General features: G+C 34.2%; 3 protein-coding genes and 1 non-coding gene across 4 annotated transcripts in view; 1 reads left to right on the top strand and 3 right to left on the bottom strand.

Annotated features, from left to right (window-relative positions):
- Nucleotides 1–3,142: 3,142 nt before the first annotated feature.
- LOC107861229 (SKP1-like protein 1A) lies at nucleotides 3,143–3,721 on the bottom strand. Its single transcript, XM_016706585.2, has one exon. It carries the CDS (start codon nucleotides 3,654–3,656, stop codon nucleotides 3,201–3,203), a length of 456 nt encoding a protein of 151 aa, XP_016562071.1. The 5' UTR covers nucleotides 3,657–3,721; the 3' UTR covers nucleotides 3,143–3,200.
- A 4,292-nt stretch (nucleotides 3,722–8,013) lies between these two features.
- Nucleotides 8,014–8,086, bottom strand: TRNAR-UCU. Its single transcript has one exon. It is a non-coding gene; the product is annotated as a tRNA-Arg (tRNA).
- A 56-nt stretch (nucleotides 8,087–8,142) lies between these two features.
- On the top strand, nucleotides 8,143–9,978 carry LOC107859444 (pre-mRNA-processing factor 17). The gene has a single exon (XM_016704464.2). The coding sequence runs from the start codon at nucleotides 8,215–8,217 to the stop codon at nucleotides 9,976–9,978; it is 1,764 nt and encodes a 587-aa protein (XP_016559950.1). The 5' UTR covers nucleotides 8,143–8,214.
- Nucleotides 9,979–12,595: 2,617 nt separating this feature from the next.
- The window catches only part of LOC107859446 (transmembrane protein 184C), a gene marked incomplete in the record, with an annotated part of 6,781 nt that continues 4,498 nt past the window's right edge, over nucleotides 12,596–14,878 (bottom strand). Inside the window, 1 exon segment of the mRNA XM_047406971.1 lies at nucleotides 12,596–13,037. Within this exon segment, the coding sequence (XP_047262927.1) occupies nucleotides 12,831–13,037 (207 nt within the window).

The following is a 14,878-nucleotide window of genomic DNA, read 5'->3' as shown; positions in this document are numbered from 1 at the left end:
TAATAAAATGAATGCATATTTATCCAAATAAATTATTTTTGAAAATATATTATATTTAAATTAATATTTTAATCATTTAAATTTATTTTCAAGATAAGCCTTACTTAAATTCGATATTTTGTAAAATAAATATTTAAGTAAAAAATTATATAATCTCGTATAACTGAACACGATAGTATATAATCGCTACTTAAAATGACAAAATCACGTACGAAAAATATTTTATGTTTTTTTTATTTGAATGAAATAATTATTTTGGTTTAGTCGTGGAGGGCAAAAATTAGGTGTCAACACCTAGTAATGATGCCATGTGTCGAAAGTCTTCTTGACAAGTGGTGATCAAGTGACCGGTCCCACTGATTGATAGTGACGGTACAAGATAGTTAGCGAGATCAAATGGATTATCGCTGAAGAGGAGGTCGGAAAGGCAAAGGATAGAGTCACCCAAATACCCTTCCTCAGAATATGTCCTCGTCAATGATGAGGGGGAGCTAGAAAGTCCAGGAGGGAATAAAGTTGTCTGCCAGAGGCAAAGGATCGCCAGGGTGTAAACAGATTCCCGAACAAGATGAAGACCATGAAAAACATGATGCGAAGATGACTTAAGGCCACCGCAAATCTAGCCATCCAATGGGTTGCAAAGAGTGACAGTAGAGTCCCTATAGAAGAGATCCATGCAGGATGAGTGGACAGTGAAGCCTACAACATGGGCAAGCGGAGCTTGCAGTTGAAGGTGTGCGTGCTATGCAGGGCAAGAACCAGGCTAGAACCAAGCGGATCATTGGGCCACGACAACGTAAAGAAGGACCTGAGTGCATGCCTTTTTGCGGGAAGACGAGCGTCGAAGGAAGACAAGGAAAATATGGCTAACGTTTCTTATTCTTCAGCAATCGGGAGTTTAATATATGCAATGGTATGTACCAGATTCGATATTGCTCACGCAGTTAGTGTTGTCAGCAGGTTTCTTAAAAATTCAGGCAAAGAGCACTGGGAAGCAGTCAAATGGATATTAAGGTACCTAAGAGGAACCTCGGGAGACTGTTTGGATTTTGAAGGATATGATTCATTTGTTTGGATTTTGAAGGATATGATTCATTCTTGAAAGGCTATACAGATACTGATATGGCGGGTAACCTTGATAATAGAAAATCCACTACTGGATTTTTGTTTACATTTTCAGGGAGAACTATATCCTGATAGTCGAAGTTACAGAAGTGTGTCACACTATCTACAACTGAAGCTGAGTGTATTGCGGCTACTGAAGCAGACAAAGAAATGATATGGCTCAAGCGGTTCCTTCAAGAACGACTGAAAATCCTTCGAATATGCTGACAAAGGTGGTGCCAAAAGACAAGTTCGAATTGTGCAAAGAACTCATTGGCATGAACTCTCTCTGAGAAGAAGGAGATACCTCCTTCAGATGCATGGGACTGGAGAGGGAGATTTGTGTGGGTCAACCTCATTAAAACCTTTGAAAATTCTTGGCATAATTTGGTTTACTTTCAAATGGTTGACAGCAATGTTTGAACATCAACATTTTCTTCTTTGGTTGCAAAAAAAAGTTAACAATTGATGACACTTTTATGTCATCAGTGACATATTCATACTTCATTTTTCACTATAAAAGGTGCTCTTCAGCTCATTTAGAACACCAACATAAAAAATGAGAGAAAAACAATAGAGAGTAGGGTATTCCATAGACTATGATAAAAAACAATCTGTGAAGAAAAAATTAGAGTGAGCAATATTTTAGTAAGGTGGGAGTCAAAAAAGGGTTATTTTTTTTGAGTGTGTAGTACTCACTTTAAGTATTGTATTGTGATTGTGTTGTAAAATTCCTTACTAGGTATTTTAGTAAGGTGAGAGTCGAAAGAGGGTTATTTCTTTTGAGTGTGTTGTAGTCACTTTGAGTATTGTATTTGTGACTACAGTGTAAAATTCTTTACTATAATAATATTAGTTGCTCCTCTTGGTCCCTGATTTTTTCTATTGTTTAGAAGGGTTTCCACGTAAAAATCTTGGTGTCATTATCACTCTTATTGTTCTTGTTGATTAACCGTATTATTTTTGTCATATTAATTGCTCTTTATTACCGTAATATTATTATCGTGACGGGGTTTATTCCCAACAACTGGTATCAGAGCATAGGTTCTGCTCATTCACGAAAATAATATATGTGGTTGGTGGTACTATACTTGGTAAAAATAAAATATTCGGAGTAAAGTGCGAGGTAGCAAAATTCAACGGTGATAGCGGTTTGGGAGGTGCCCAACTCCATTAGTATGGGGTCTTTTGGGAGGTGCCCAAAAACAAATCCGTAAGGGCCAGAGGCGGAGCTACACTAAGCCAAGGGGGTTCATTCGAACCCTCTTCGGCGAAAAATTATACTATTTATAACATAGTTAAAATTATTTTTTATGTATATACAGTAGATATTGAACCCCCTTCAATTAGTTTGTAGGTGTACTTCTGAACCCCCTTAACAAAAATTCTGGCTCCGCCACTGGTAAGGACTCGGCTCAAAGCAGACAATATCATACTAGTGTGAAATTTGAGTGAAGTTACACGCGGTCCCAATACTTTTTAAACCAGCTCAAGCTAACACCAGATATCCAGAATCCTATATCCTAGTTCATTAATTGTCATGTATTGATATCTTTGTATGTTGTATGTGTGGGTATATATATTCATCGAAGTGGTTGCTGGCTAATTCAATAGCCAAGTCATATACATTAATCTCATAGCCATAAACGATTTCACAACCCAACGTCATAATAACACTTTATAGAAGTGAAGATCCATCGAATCGATCACATTATCAAAAAAAAAAATGAAAAATTAATGTAGGTATTTTTTTGAAATGAGAAATTCATTCTTCTACCATTTAATTTTTTTAAAAACATAATATAACTAGCTTTAATTTCTTTCCAACAGGATCTATATATATAGACGCACATAAACACGCATAAACAGCAATCAAACTTATACGCTGTGTTAAAGTAAAGGTACTTAAATTATTCTTGATGAGTTATATCACTAACAAATAATTAATAAATCAATCAAACGAAACAACAATTCTTCAAAACTAAAGAAACAACAAAATGATGGAACTAAAAAGAAAGGGATATAATACCTAGATAGAAAGTTTAAATTCTAAAATAAAAAGAGAATAAAAAAATTTGGAAATAAGTGTTATAAGATCATCCAAAAGCCCAAGCATTCTCTTGACGGATCTGCTCCTCTTCTCCTGGCTCGAAATCATTTTTGATATCGAATTCTTTACGTATTTCTTCAGGTGTTTTGCCTTTGATCCTATCAGCAGCTTCTTGACATGTTATATCCAGCAGCTCTTTGTCATTAAGATAATTCGCAGCTAAGATAAGGTCATGCAAAACGGAGTGGTGTACCTGCAAGAAATCCTTATCAAAATCCTTCAGTTGGTCTTTCGAGACGCCTTCCTCCGCCGAGTGTTTCTTCCAATATTCGATAACTTTGGCCATTATTTTGCTATGGACATTAGGCAGGGGAATGACGTTTGAAATGCAACCGTCTTCAACCATGTTCTTGATGGCTTGTGACCGAACGGCCAAGGCCTCTTTGACAATGAATTTCTCTCCGTCACTTGTTTTTAGAGTTAAGAGCTTTGTTGAAGACATGGTGCAAAGGATAATCTTTGAATATGGGAGTAATTTGCTTTCTTGAGAATGTTATTGAAAGGAGATTTGAGAGAGCTTTGAATGACTTCAATGCATGCAGAGCCGAATAGCTTGGTTTATTTTTATAGAGTATTAAGGTTTCACTTCCCTAGTTGAAGTAGAAGTAAAAATTAACTGGAGAAATAAAATATGGAACGGTGTATGTATTTTCGCATAAACCATGTCACATTAGGATATTTTTGCATAAACCATGTCACATTAGGATGAAGGCGTTTTCCTTCTTTAGGACTAAATCAATGAGAAGTTTATATACACAAGGCCACATTCAACCTGTATCCCTACATGGGGTATGAGCTTGAAGTAAATTATCTGAATGTTAAACATGACGAAACTATTTTATTTTTCAATCCTAATGGTCTTAAATTCATCATCAATAAGTTAGGCTCTACTCTTTACACACCAAAAAAATATCATGAGATGCAGCTCCCCTTTTTTATTTTTAATTTATTATTTAAAATTACTAACAGTCTAAAACACAAAAACATTTGTGGCAAAAGTTTTCATGGAGATGTAAGGATTCCAAAACAGAGAACACAATCCATACATTGACTCTTATTTACTATCACTATTATTGTTAGTCTTGAAAATCACTTTAAGGAAAGGATGCAGACAAATTTCATGAAATCTCTGTCATCTCCTATCGAATTGAGCCAACAACAGCTATTTGATAACTCTGTCGACCATCAAATACCAAACCGAGCCAACAACAGCTATTTGATAACTCTGTCTACCAACAAATGCTTTCTTATTCCTATCCCCATCTTCCATTCTTCCTATGCCTCATCATATACTTTAGTTTCTGCTAAGCGATGTATTAATTTATGTCTATGTTATTTTAATTCCATATTAAGAGTAGAATAACAATTTAGAAATAATTAATTTTGAAATAACTTACTCTCTCTAAAGTGAGCCCTTAAATACAAAAACAAGCTGAAAATAAAATAAAATAAAATAAAATAAGGTATTTTCAACTTATCACCTTTAATATTAACTTACTCCTTCCGTCTAAAATTACTTGACATGCTAGCATAAAAAAATTTATCTTGAAATAATTAGTATATTTAGTACTTCAAGAAATAATCAACCACTTCTCTTAACTATACTCATATTAATTGAAAAAATTCATCTGACAAAGATTAAATAAAGTCATATTAATCAATTTATAGTCCTTGGATATTTCTCCTTAAGAGTTGTGCAAAGAGCAAAAATGTCAAGTAATTTGAGATAGAGAGTCTATATGTTATTTTAAAGCTTTTAAGCATCTAGACATGTGATTTCATCTTATGATTTAAAATCATGAGATGAAATCAACGTCTGAAAATGCGACTATGAGATGAAATTTCGAATTCTCAAAAAAAATTATGATTCAAAACTTCAAATCATGATTTAGCTTTTTAAAATATAAATTTGACGCATAAATTTATATTGTGTAAAAAAAACTCTGACATTTTAAAATTTATAAAAAATTAATGCTCGACATGAAGAAATTATATACCGTGTTAAATAGTTATATTAAAAAAATAACTAGTTACTATTATTATTGTTTGATAGACTTTAGTAAAATTATAATAAAATATTCAGTATATTCTCACTCGATAGCATAAGATATTTTTATGTTTATGAAAAACCTATATTATAACTTAAAAAATTCAAATTAGATGTGAGAATAAAACTTTAGAAACTTCTCCTTCATGCATCATGCCCTTTGAGAATATATAGCAAACATAGTTAAGATTTGAAAGATGTCTAAATTTTATTAAACAAAAATCAAACTGTAGTACTCAAAAAGCCTTCATTTTTTACTCTGATATAAAATCGGCAATATGTTTTGGACTACTAGCTTATATTTTGTGCTATTTATTACTCTCGAATGAGTAATAACCCAACACATTGTATTATACTACTACTTATTCCTTGAAAGAACCCCTGATGACAACGCATATGCCGGAGAAAGGTAATGACTACTAGAAGAGGCAAGTGCACCACAGCTCCAGGGTGGATTTAGGATTTTCAGCGAGGTGGCTCAATAGTACATATACGAACTAGTCGAAGAGGGTTCAACCTCTACTATTTATACATAAAAAATTTTATTATCATGTAAAAATAGTATAATTTTCTGATGAAGTGGGTTCGAATGAACCCTCGAAACCCTATGTAGATCCGGCACTGCACAGCTCTCAACTATATCACAGACAAAAGGCAACCTGCATAGCTCGAATTTCGAAAGACGAAAAGAAAATGAAGGACTAGCAGGCACTCACAAGTCCGACAATTTGACAAATACAACTCAAAAATCTAAATAAATAAACCTATTACAAATACACATTCAAGTTGATCTACCCAATTAAACCTGATCGAGTGTGCATGTGAACAGAAAAATGAGAGTAGAGCTTAGAGTTGAAGAAAAATGACTATTTGAGAACTGGTCAATAGCCGTTTAGATAGGATATAAAAAAATAATTTTTTAAATTGACTCATTAAAAAATTTAATGAAGTAGATGAATGTTTGAATAGAAGTGATGAAATTAAAAAAAAAATTATTGATGTATTTAATAAATAAGTAATTTTAAATACTTTTTCATTGTTAAAATAACTTAAATGTACTTAAAATGGTTAACACCATAAATAAGGTAAATTATTTATAATTTTTAATTCTAAAATAAAAATTTTAAAAAAATTTACGATATAATGATGGATTCGGTGAAAACAAAGGAGAAAAATAAAGAGAAGCGGCAAAGTGAAAAAAAAAAAAATCATATATTCAAGCGCTACAAGTTCAGGGTATTATTGGAATTAGAGAAAAATATAATGAATAAAAAGGTAAATGTTTTGATCAAATCTAAAAGAACTAATCTAAAAAGTCAAAACCTAAAAGGTATCAAGCTTCTCACTTTTATTTTTTCTTAAATCAGTTTTAAATTTTTTTAACCACTTTTTAATTTTATCAAATACCTAAAAAAGTTTAAAAAGAAATTAAAAATTAATTTAACCAGATTTTAATCCAATTCAATTGGGCTCTAAGTGTTGCTTGGGAATTGTAATGTTTATTCTCAACTTACCTTTATTATTTTGTATAAATAACATAAATACCAACTTTTTAAAAGTAATTATACTCTCTCCCACTTTTTTAATTACTTTACTCTCTCCTTATTAATATACATAACATAGCCGACATACACATAACATTCTGTGTATATGTAAAATTTTTGTAATATGTTTAGGGAGTTGAAATTTTTTGTAATATTGAAAACATAAGTTGTGTATTTATGTAAATTTTAGTTTAGCTTATAAATTATTTTAAAAAATCAATTCAAACACCTTTTAAGTATTGTCAAAATAGCCTTATATTTTCATTTTTTTGTTTTGTGTGTTAGGTTTTCATTAATGGTGCGTGAAGTTTTTTTTTTTAAATATATATATATAAAGAGTTTATTACACTATCGATGAGTTCTGACTTTTTAAATTAAAAATGAATGAAATATGTTATGATATTACACATGTCGAAGTTTACTCGAATTTAGTTGGCAATTAGATATGTAATTTTATCTCGCAATTGAAATCATGAGATGAAAATACAATCAAAAAATGAAATTACAACTTCTCAGAAATAATAATTTAAAATTTAAAATTATGATTTAACTTTTATTAATCCAAATTTACTCATAATTTTAATAATTTTATATTTTAGATATAAAAAAAAAATATCATTCTAAATTTTATTAATACTCGGCGTGAAATGATTATACGTATCACATGAAAAAATTATAATTAAAGAATAAGTAGTTACGTCTTTATGAAATTATGTATACTTCAAAATTTATCATTGCAAATACTATTTATTCATAAAAAAAAACATGTTGATATATAATGATTTACTAAATATGTTATGATATTACACATGTCGAAGTTTACTCGAATTCAGTTGGCAATTAGATATGTAATTTTATCTCGCGATTGAAATCATGAGATGAAAATACAATCAAAAAATGAAATTACAAATTCTCAGAAATAATAATTTAAAATTTTAAATTATGATTTAACTTTTATTAATCCAAATTTACTCATAATTTTATATTTTAGATATAAAAAAAAAATACATCATTCTAAATTTTATTAATACTCGGCGTGAAATAATTATATGTATCACATGAAAAAATTATAATTAAAGAATAAGTAGTTACGTCTTTATGAAATTATGTATACTTCAAAATTTATCATTGCAAATAATATTTATTCATAAAAGAAAAAACATGTTGATATATAATGATTTACTAAATAAAATTCCAAAAGATAAGTACACGCCCAGTGGGACTCGAACCCACAATCGCTTGATTAGAAGTCAAGCGCCTTATCCATTAGGCCATGGGCGCTAGTTGATATCTTTAAGTTTTAGTATTGACTAAAACTCAAATGTAGTCCTCAAGAGGCCATCGTTTTCTCTCAGACAAGTAGTACAAAACATAATGCCTATTTTCACAATATCTGCAAATCCCCAATAATGGATCTCTTACAATCCTACGCCGACGATGAAATCGCCGAATCGCCGCCACAAAACCCTAATCCCCAATCTTCCGACCAAAACCCTTCGCCGGATTCTTCCCCGATCCGCATACTTCCTTCTAAATCCGCCGCCCCTAAAGTCGACGACACCATGCTAGCCCTAACTGTCGCCGGAGGCGCTGCTAGAGCTCAATCCAAACCCCTTGACCCAACCCAACACCTCGTCGGATTCAACCCGACTTATGAACAGCTCTGGGCACCAATTTATGGTCCAGCTCACCCTTATGCTAAGGACGGGTTAGCTCAAGGACTCAGAAATCACAAGCTAGGGTTTGTAGAGGACGCATCAATTGAGCCGTTTGTATTCGATGAGCAGTATAATACTTTTCAGAAGTATGGGTACGCTGTTGATCCCTCGGAAAATAGTTACATTGGTGATTTGGAAAAAATGAAGGAATGTGATGCGATTTCTGTGTATAACATACCACAACATGAACAGAAGAAGAGGAAATTAGAGAAAAAGAAGGAAAAAATGGAGGAGGAAGGTGATGAGCAGGATGTGGATATGTCGGAAGTCGAAAATCCGTCGACAGATACGTGGTTGATGAGGAACAGGAAGAGTCCATGGGCTGGAAAGAAACAAGGGTTGCAAGAGGAATTAACTGAGGAACAGAAAAAGTATGCTGAAGAGTATGCTAAGAAGAAGGGTGAAGAAAAGGGCGGTGATAGAGAAAAGGCGGAGCCTATGGCTGAAAAGAGTACATTTCATGGTAAAGAGGAAAGGGATTATCAGGGAAGGTCGTGGATCGCGCCACCGAAGGATGCAAAGGCTGCTAATGATCATTGTTATATACCAAAGAGATTGATTCATACATGGAGTGGACACACGAAAGGGGTTTCAGCTATTAGGTTTTTCCCTAAGCATGGTCATTTGATTTTGTCAGCTGGAATGGATACAAAGGTAAAGATTTGGGATGTTCACAATTCCGGTAAATGTATGAGGACTTACATGGGACATTCAAAGGCAGTGAGGGATATTTGGTTTAGCAATGACGGGTCGAAGTTTTTGACGGCTGGGTATGATAAGTACATTAAGTATTGGGATACAGAAACAGGACAAGTAATTCAAACGTTCACAACGGGTAAGATACCGTATGTGGTGAGGCTTAACCCTGATGAGGATAAGCAGAATGTACTTTTGGCTGGTATGAGTGATAAGAAGATTGTGCAGTGGGATATAAACAGTGGACAGATTACACAAGAGTATGATCAACATCTGGGGGCTGTTAATACAATTACCTTTGTGGATAATAATAGGAGGTTTGTGACCTCTAGTGATGATAAATCACTACGTGTTTGGGAATATGGTATTCCAGTTGTTATTAAGTATATAAGTGAACCCCATATGCATTCCATGCCATCTATTTCGCCCCATCCCAATGGGAACTGGATTGCAGCACAAAGTTTGGATAACCAGATTCTTATCTATAGTACGCGAGAGAGATTTCAGCTGAATAAAAAGAAAAGATTTGCCGGGCACATTGTCGCTGGTTATGCTTGCCAGGTCAATTTCTCACCTGATGGACGGTTTGTCTTGTCAGGAGATGGTGAAGGTAGATGCTGGTTTTGGGATTGGAAATCGTGTAAGGTCTTCAGAACTCTCAAGTGCCATGAAGGGGTCTGTATTGGTGCAGAGTGGCATCCTCTGGAACAAAGTAAAGTTGCTACTTGTGGTTGGGATGGTTTGATCAAGTACTGGTAAGCTTTATGTTCCTTGCTTTAATAATTATGTTTATGTAGGTTGATATTTTATTGCTTTGTCCTGTCGTAGAATTTTAGTTGTAAAAGTAGTTATGCCGTGGATAGTGATAAATGCTCTCCATTTATATACACATATCTGATACCATATTTAGGATTCAATTAGCTTTGGTGATGTGAAACTTAATTGTGTAGTAGAATTGCGACTCGTACCTTGATCCACCGATGAGGTACTCTCATCACCCTCATAAATGAAGCCTTCTCAAATCCAAAGTGACCATTTTGAAATGAGACATGTAACGTTGTTGAAAGCGCTTAATCAGTGAAACTAGGTGCAGTTATGTTCCAGTATGGTTGGATTCTATTCAACAGCCCGAGGACTTGGGGACTCTCCCTCATCTAAAAAGGATCGGCAATTGAGAGAGAATAGGGTGATAGTGACAGACATGGAAACTGAAATAGATTAAAAGATTACTTTCATATAGGAGAGAGAAAAGCTGCTTAGATAGGGTGATAGCCCGATTTTTACTATTTATACTTTCCGGCGTTTGTTTTGTATTGAGGTATACAATAGAAGTGAGTAAAAGTAGCTAACAGAAGGGAGGGATTGCTGTTTTTTATTAGTGAGGCCAAGCCACTTTCAATTTGTTAAATCTAGTGGGGTAGGTCTTTAAAAAGTAGGCAGTTTGTATCTTTCTATGACCCCCAGAATAAGAAGTAGGAGAATAGGCAGAGGAAGAGCTCTTGGAGTCTACCCAGATGCGTTTCTTCATTCATCCATTTAGGCTCGGCTAGGAACACGTGGATCTAGGGAACTTGGCTTGGGAACAACTTCTTACTAGTAGGAGCTAATCATAGCAAAAGAGTCCAATATCTGATATAGAGCTCGGATTTTTCACCTTCCAGACTTGTTTCCAAAAGACCACACTTCAGTGATACTACTGCTGTAAAGATTAGAATAGCATGATTTGACAGAAAAAACCCCATTTTTACGGTTACTCCATGCCGATATGGCTTTTCAGAAGAAAATCGAGAATCAATGTCAATTGTCCAATAAGGAACTTAGCTCATTTGCCTCCTCATCTAGGATATTCCTTCCAAATGCTAAACTCCTAGAGTTCCATTGCCAACAGTTCATGATTGACGCTTGGGTATGTTCAGTTAATTGGTAGGGTCCTGGAAAATCTTTCTGCAAAATGCAGTTTCCCAGCCATTTATAATTTATTGTCCCAAAATTTTATATATTCTCCATTCTCAACCATGAAATGACTCTGTTTGCTGAAGACTTCCCACAACTTTCTTGTGTGTGTTGCGCTGAAGTGCAAGGGACCTTGGTATGCCATTGATTTAGCTCTCCACGTTTACCTTAATTATCTGCCTCAAAAGTGATTCTTCTTCACATAAAGGTAACTTACAACGTGAAAAAACAAAAAAAAACTAGGTAAATTTTATGAGAAAGTTCCCTTCTATAGTTTGTTTGTGAGATCGACTGTCAGTTTCTGTAAGTTGTCTCCTCTTGGCAATCCCTTGAGAGATGGTAAATTGCAACTTATTATCAACAAGAGAGGGTTAAAGCACTTCCACTCCTGCTGTTTTGCCGTCATTACTGTTTATCTGTTATTGGGATGAATAACGTCTAATTTTATTTATTTATTTTCATATTTCTTTTGGGTGTGTGTTTAAATCAGTGGAGAGATGTCTCATCCAGAATATCAATTAGATCTATCGTTCTCTTGTTCTGGAGGGTAATTTTATTTTCAATTCACGTCTCTTATTGTGTTGCCTCTTATTTGTACATGTGTGCTTATATTTTGAGGCAGATTCTCCTTTCTTATTCCTGGTGTTTAATAGACATACAAACCTCATCTCTGGTGTTTGCAGGGACTAGTTTTTGTGCCAGGTGCATTAATTGCAAGGGCAACTTTTCAATGTCGGTTGGCTAGAGGAATCAAGACTCTTATATGCATTGGGTGGTCAACTCGTCTGGACACATTGGCTAGAATGACCAAGCTATGAATGCATTTGTTGGTCAGTGCTAGTCTTTAGCTCTGTAAAACAGGTTTTCTTCTCAGATGGTTTTCTTTGGTTGAGATTGTACCAATAGTTACTAACAGAGGGACATGTAACTTTAGTCACATTACGATATTCCATAAATTCCCCTCTCAATGTTTCATGGACGAAGGAATTTCATGTATATCGTTTTCATTATTTAACCTTTTTTCCCGCCATGGCCTTCCAACATGGATCGTGTTTTAAGGAAATAGAAGATGCAGTTTTTCTTTCACTCTTTTTTTTATGATTCGGTAAAGATATCCGGTGTTCTATATTTCACCTTTGTTTTTTCAGATTTTGCAACGTACTTTAGCTGTGCATTTTATCTTTTTTGTTCTTCCTTGCATTTACGCTTCTGCGCTTTTAACTGCAATTTGCTAAACTTATAACTGGGATCTCTTTTGTCATTTCTTTTGGTTGATAAGTTCTCAATTTCATAGGCGGTCTAACATTTGAGAATGCTCTCAGCCAATGTCCCCCAATGCAAACTGGTAAAACATTACACAGTTCCAGGGAAGAAATAATCTGGAGAAGCTGCCGTTTATGTACTTACAAAGTAATACTCAAGCTTTTTGCAGGTCTCACTCTCGTGAAGAAAAATTACCGATGCACCTACAAGAAGTTCAACCACAAAAGAGTAAAAGGATGTTTGTCAGATAGTGATAGAAATTCTATCTTAAGATGAGCATGCTTCCTATCTCTCTGATCTGGATCAACAGGTTACCCAACAATAAACTGCATTACACACTAATGAAAAAGCAGAGAGGAAAAGTGTCTATTCACACTAATGTCTTGTGCATCAACTTAGTCATCCTTTTTCAGTTTCAACTTTGCTTCGACATCGCCACTGTAAGGGGCCACGTGGTATGCATATTGCTGCATAACAGAAAAGAAAACCATCTCCACACAAATTAAAACGTTCTGAATGGCTTCCTGAAGGTGCTCCACATCCAACCAAAAATGGTGAGATTTGATAACGCCCATCGCGACTAGAATTTTAACCACCAGCCCCTGCAAAATTCGGATATGAATAGTGTATTGCATCAGTGGTGGTAATAACATATTTCAATCAAGTAAAACATCGAACAGAGAGAAGCTTCCTTGCAGAAACAAGACAACGAAAGTTGAAAGAAATTCAATAGTAATGGCATGCACGTCAAAGAGGACGTTAACAAGATTCAATTTTTTTGTTTTTCTATCTTTTGCTTGATGACTTGCTGGCTAGCAGGCTCTCTTTCTACTTTTGGTAACCTAAAAAAATCCACGATAGCGAGTGGCTAATGATTTAAAACTCAGTGGATAACGAATCTTCCCTCTACCCTTCTCTCCTTAAATACTTGGTTGTTTTGTTTGTCTGTAGCAGGGTTTGAACTCAAGAGCTGATCTTAACCTTTACATCACGTTGCGCTGCGGCACTAACAGGATCCACTTCTATTATCCTAAAATCAGTTCATTACAATGATTCCATGTCTCAAACTCAGACAACGGGGATCCACCCAGCAATCAAACCTTAGAGGAGATGACTGGTAAAAGAAAAACAGTTACCCACTCCTAATGACATAACCTTTTATAGGAGGGAGGAGGCAGACATGTTAAAAGACCTTTAATTTTCAATTGTTTGAACAGATGAATGTGACAGCCCAAGCCTAGAACCCATCTGTCAGCCTTTACGTCTAAATTTGATATCTTCTTGTTGAAATAATGAAACCAAGTCCTCTATATAGAAATCATTTTCCCAAACTACAAATAAACCTAGAAGTACAGAGATAGTACAGGTTTGGTTCCATTACAGGTTTGCCCACACACATGTAGAAGCAAATGACTCCAAAAATCAGAAGAAAAAAAAGGGTTAAATTAAAAAGAAAAATAGAAGTCGCAGAAGAGGAAGAGTTTTAAATTCAAGAAGAAAAGTAGATTACAACGAAGATGAATATATGAAATATAGGCAAAGAAAAATCTTAGTAGTAAACTACGAAGTGAACCTATATTTTCCAGTTCCTTTTTATTCTAATCCTTTTGGATCAAATTCAGTGAATCCCAAGAGAGTTCACAAAACGCGCATTTATGCAAAGTGCATCGTCGTTTCATCCACAAACCAGCAACCACTCACTTCATAGAAGAGTCAATGATTCGCATACTTGGAAGAAAAAAAAATTAAAAAGAAAAAATAGAAAAAGAAGCTGTAGAAGAGAAAGTTTTACATATTCAAGAAGAATAGAAGAGAACAACGAAAATGAATTGATAAAGTATAAGCAAAGAAAAATGTTAGTAGTAAAATAGAATTGATGAAGCATAGGAGAAGAAAAATCTTAGTAGTCAAATACCAAGTGATCTTATTTTTTCCCTTTGTTTTCACCTTTTCTCATCCTTTTTGATCAAATTGAATGAATCAACAGAGTTGGCAAACCAGACATTTCTGCAAACTGAAACATTTCACCCACGAACCTATTAGGATTTGTCCTGAATTTCCTACCTTACTTGGATTCTATCATAATTGTGTTAAGGATTTCTTAGTGAAAAAGGTTTCCTAGTAGGAAAAGATCTCCTTCCTATTAGATTTCTATTAGGTTTATAGAATTTTGTAACTCTATAAACAGAAGATCTCTCTTCTCAAGTCATAACACAATAGATGTAGTCGTTTAATAGTTTTGTTTAGGAGAAATTTTCTCTCAATTAGTTTTTATGATTTTTTATTTAGGTTTTTTAATATGTAGGCCAATTGGCCAAATCATATTAATAGTATTATGTTTTAGTATGTCTTTTTGTCATCTTGTTTATCGGCTCAAATAACTTGCAACTATCAATGCCCTCTCGATTTCGAACCCAATATATTAAATGACACACATACTTGG

This window comes from Capsicum annuum, chromosome 2, assembly GCF_002878395.1.
Source record: "Capsicum annuum cultivar UCD-10X-F1 chromosome 2, UCD10Xv1.1, whole genome shotgun sequence".
NCBI classification, from domain to species: Eukaryota; Viridiplantae; Streptophyta; class Magnoliopsida; order Solanales; family Solanaceae; genus Capsicum; species Capsicum annuum.
The sequence above is the reverse complement of the archived record's forward strand: the minus strand, read 5'-3'. Positions and strand labels throughout refer to the sequence as shown.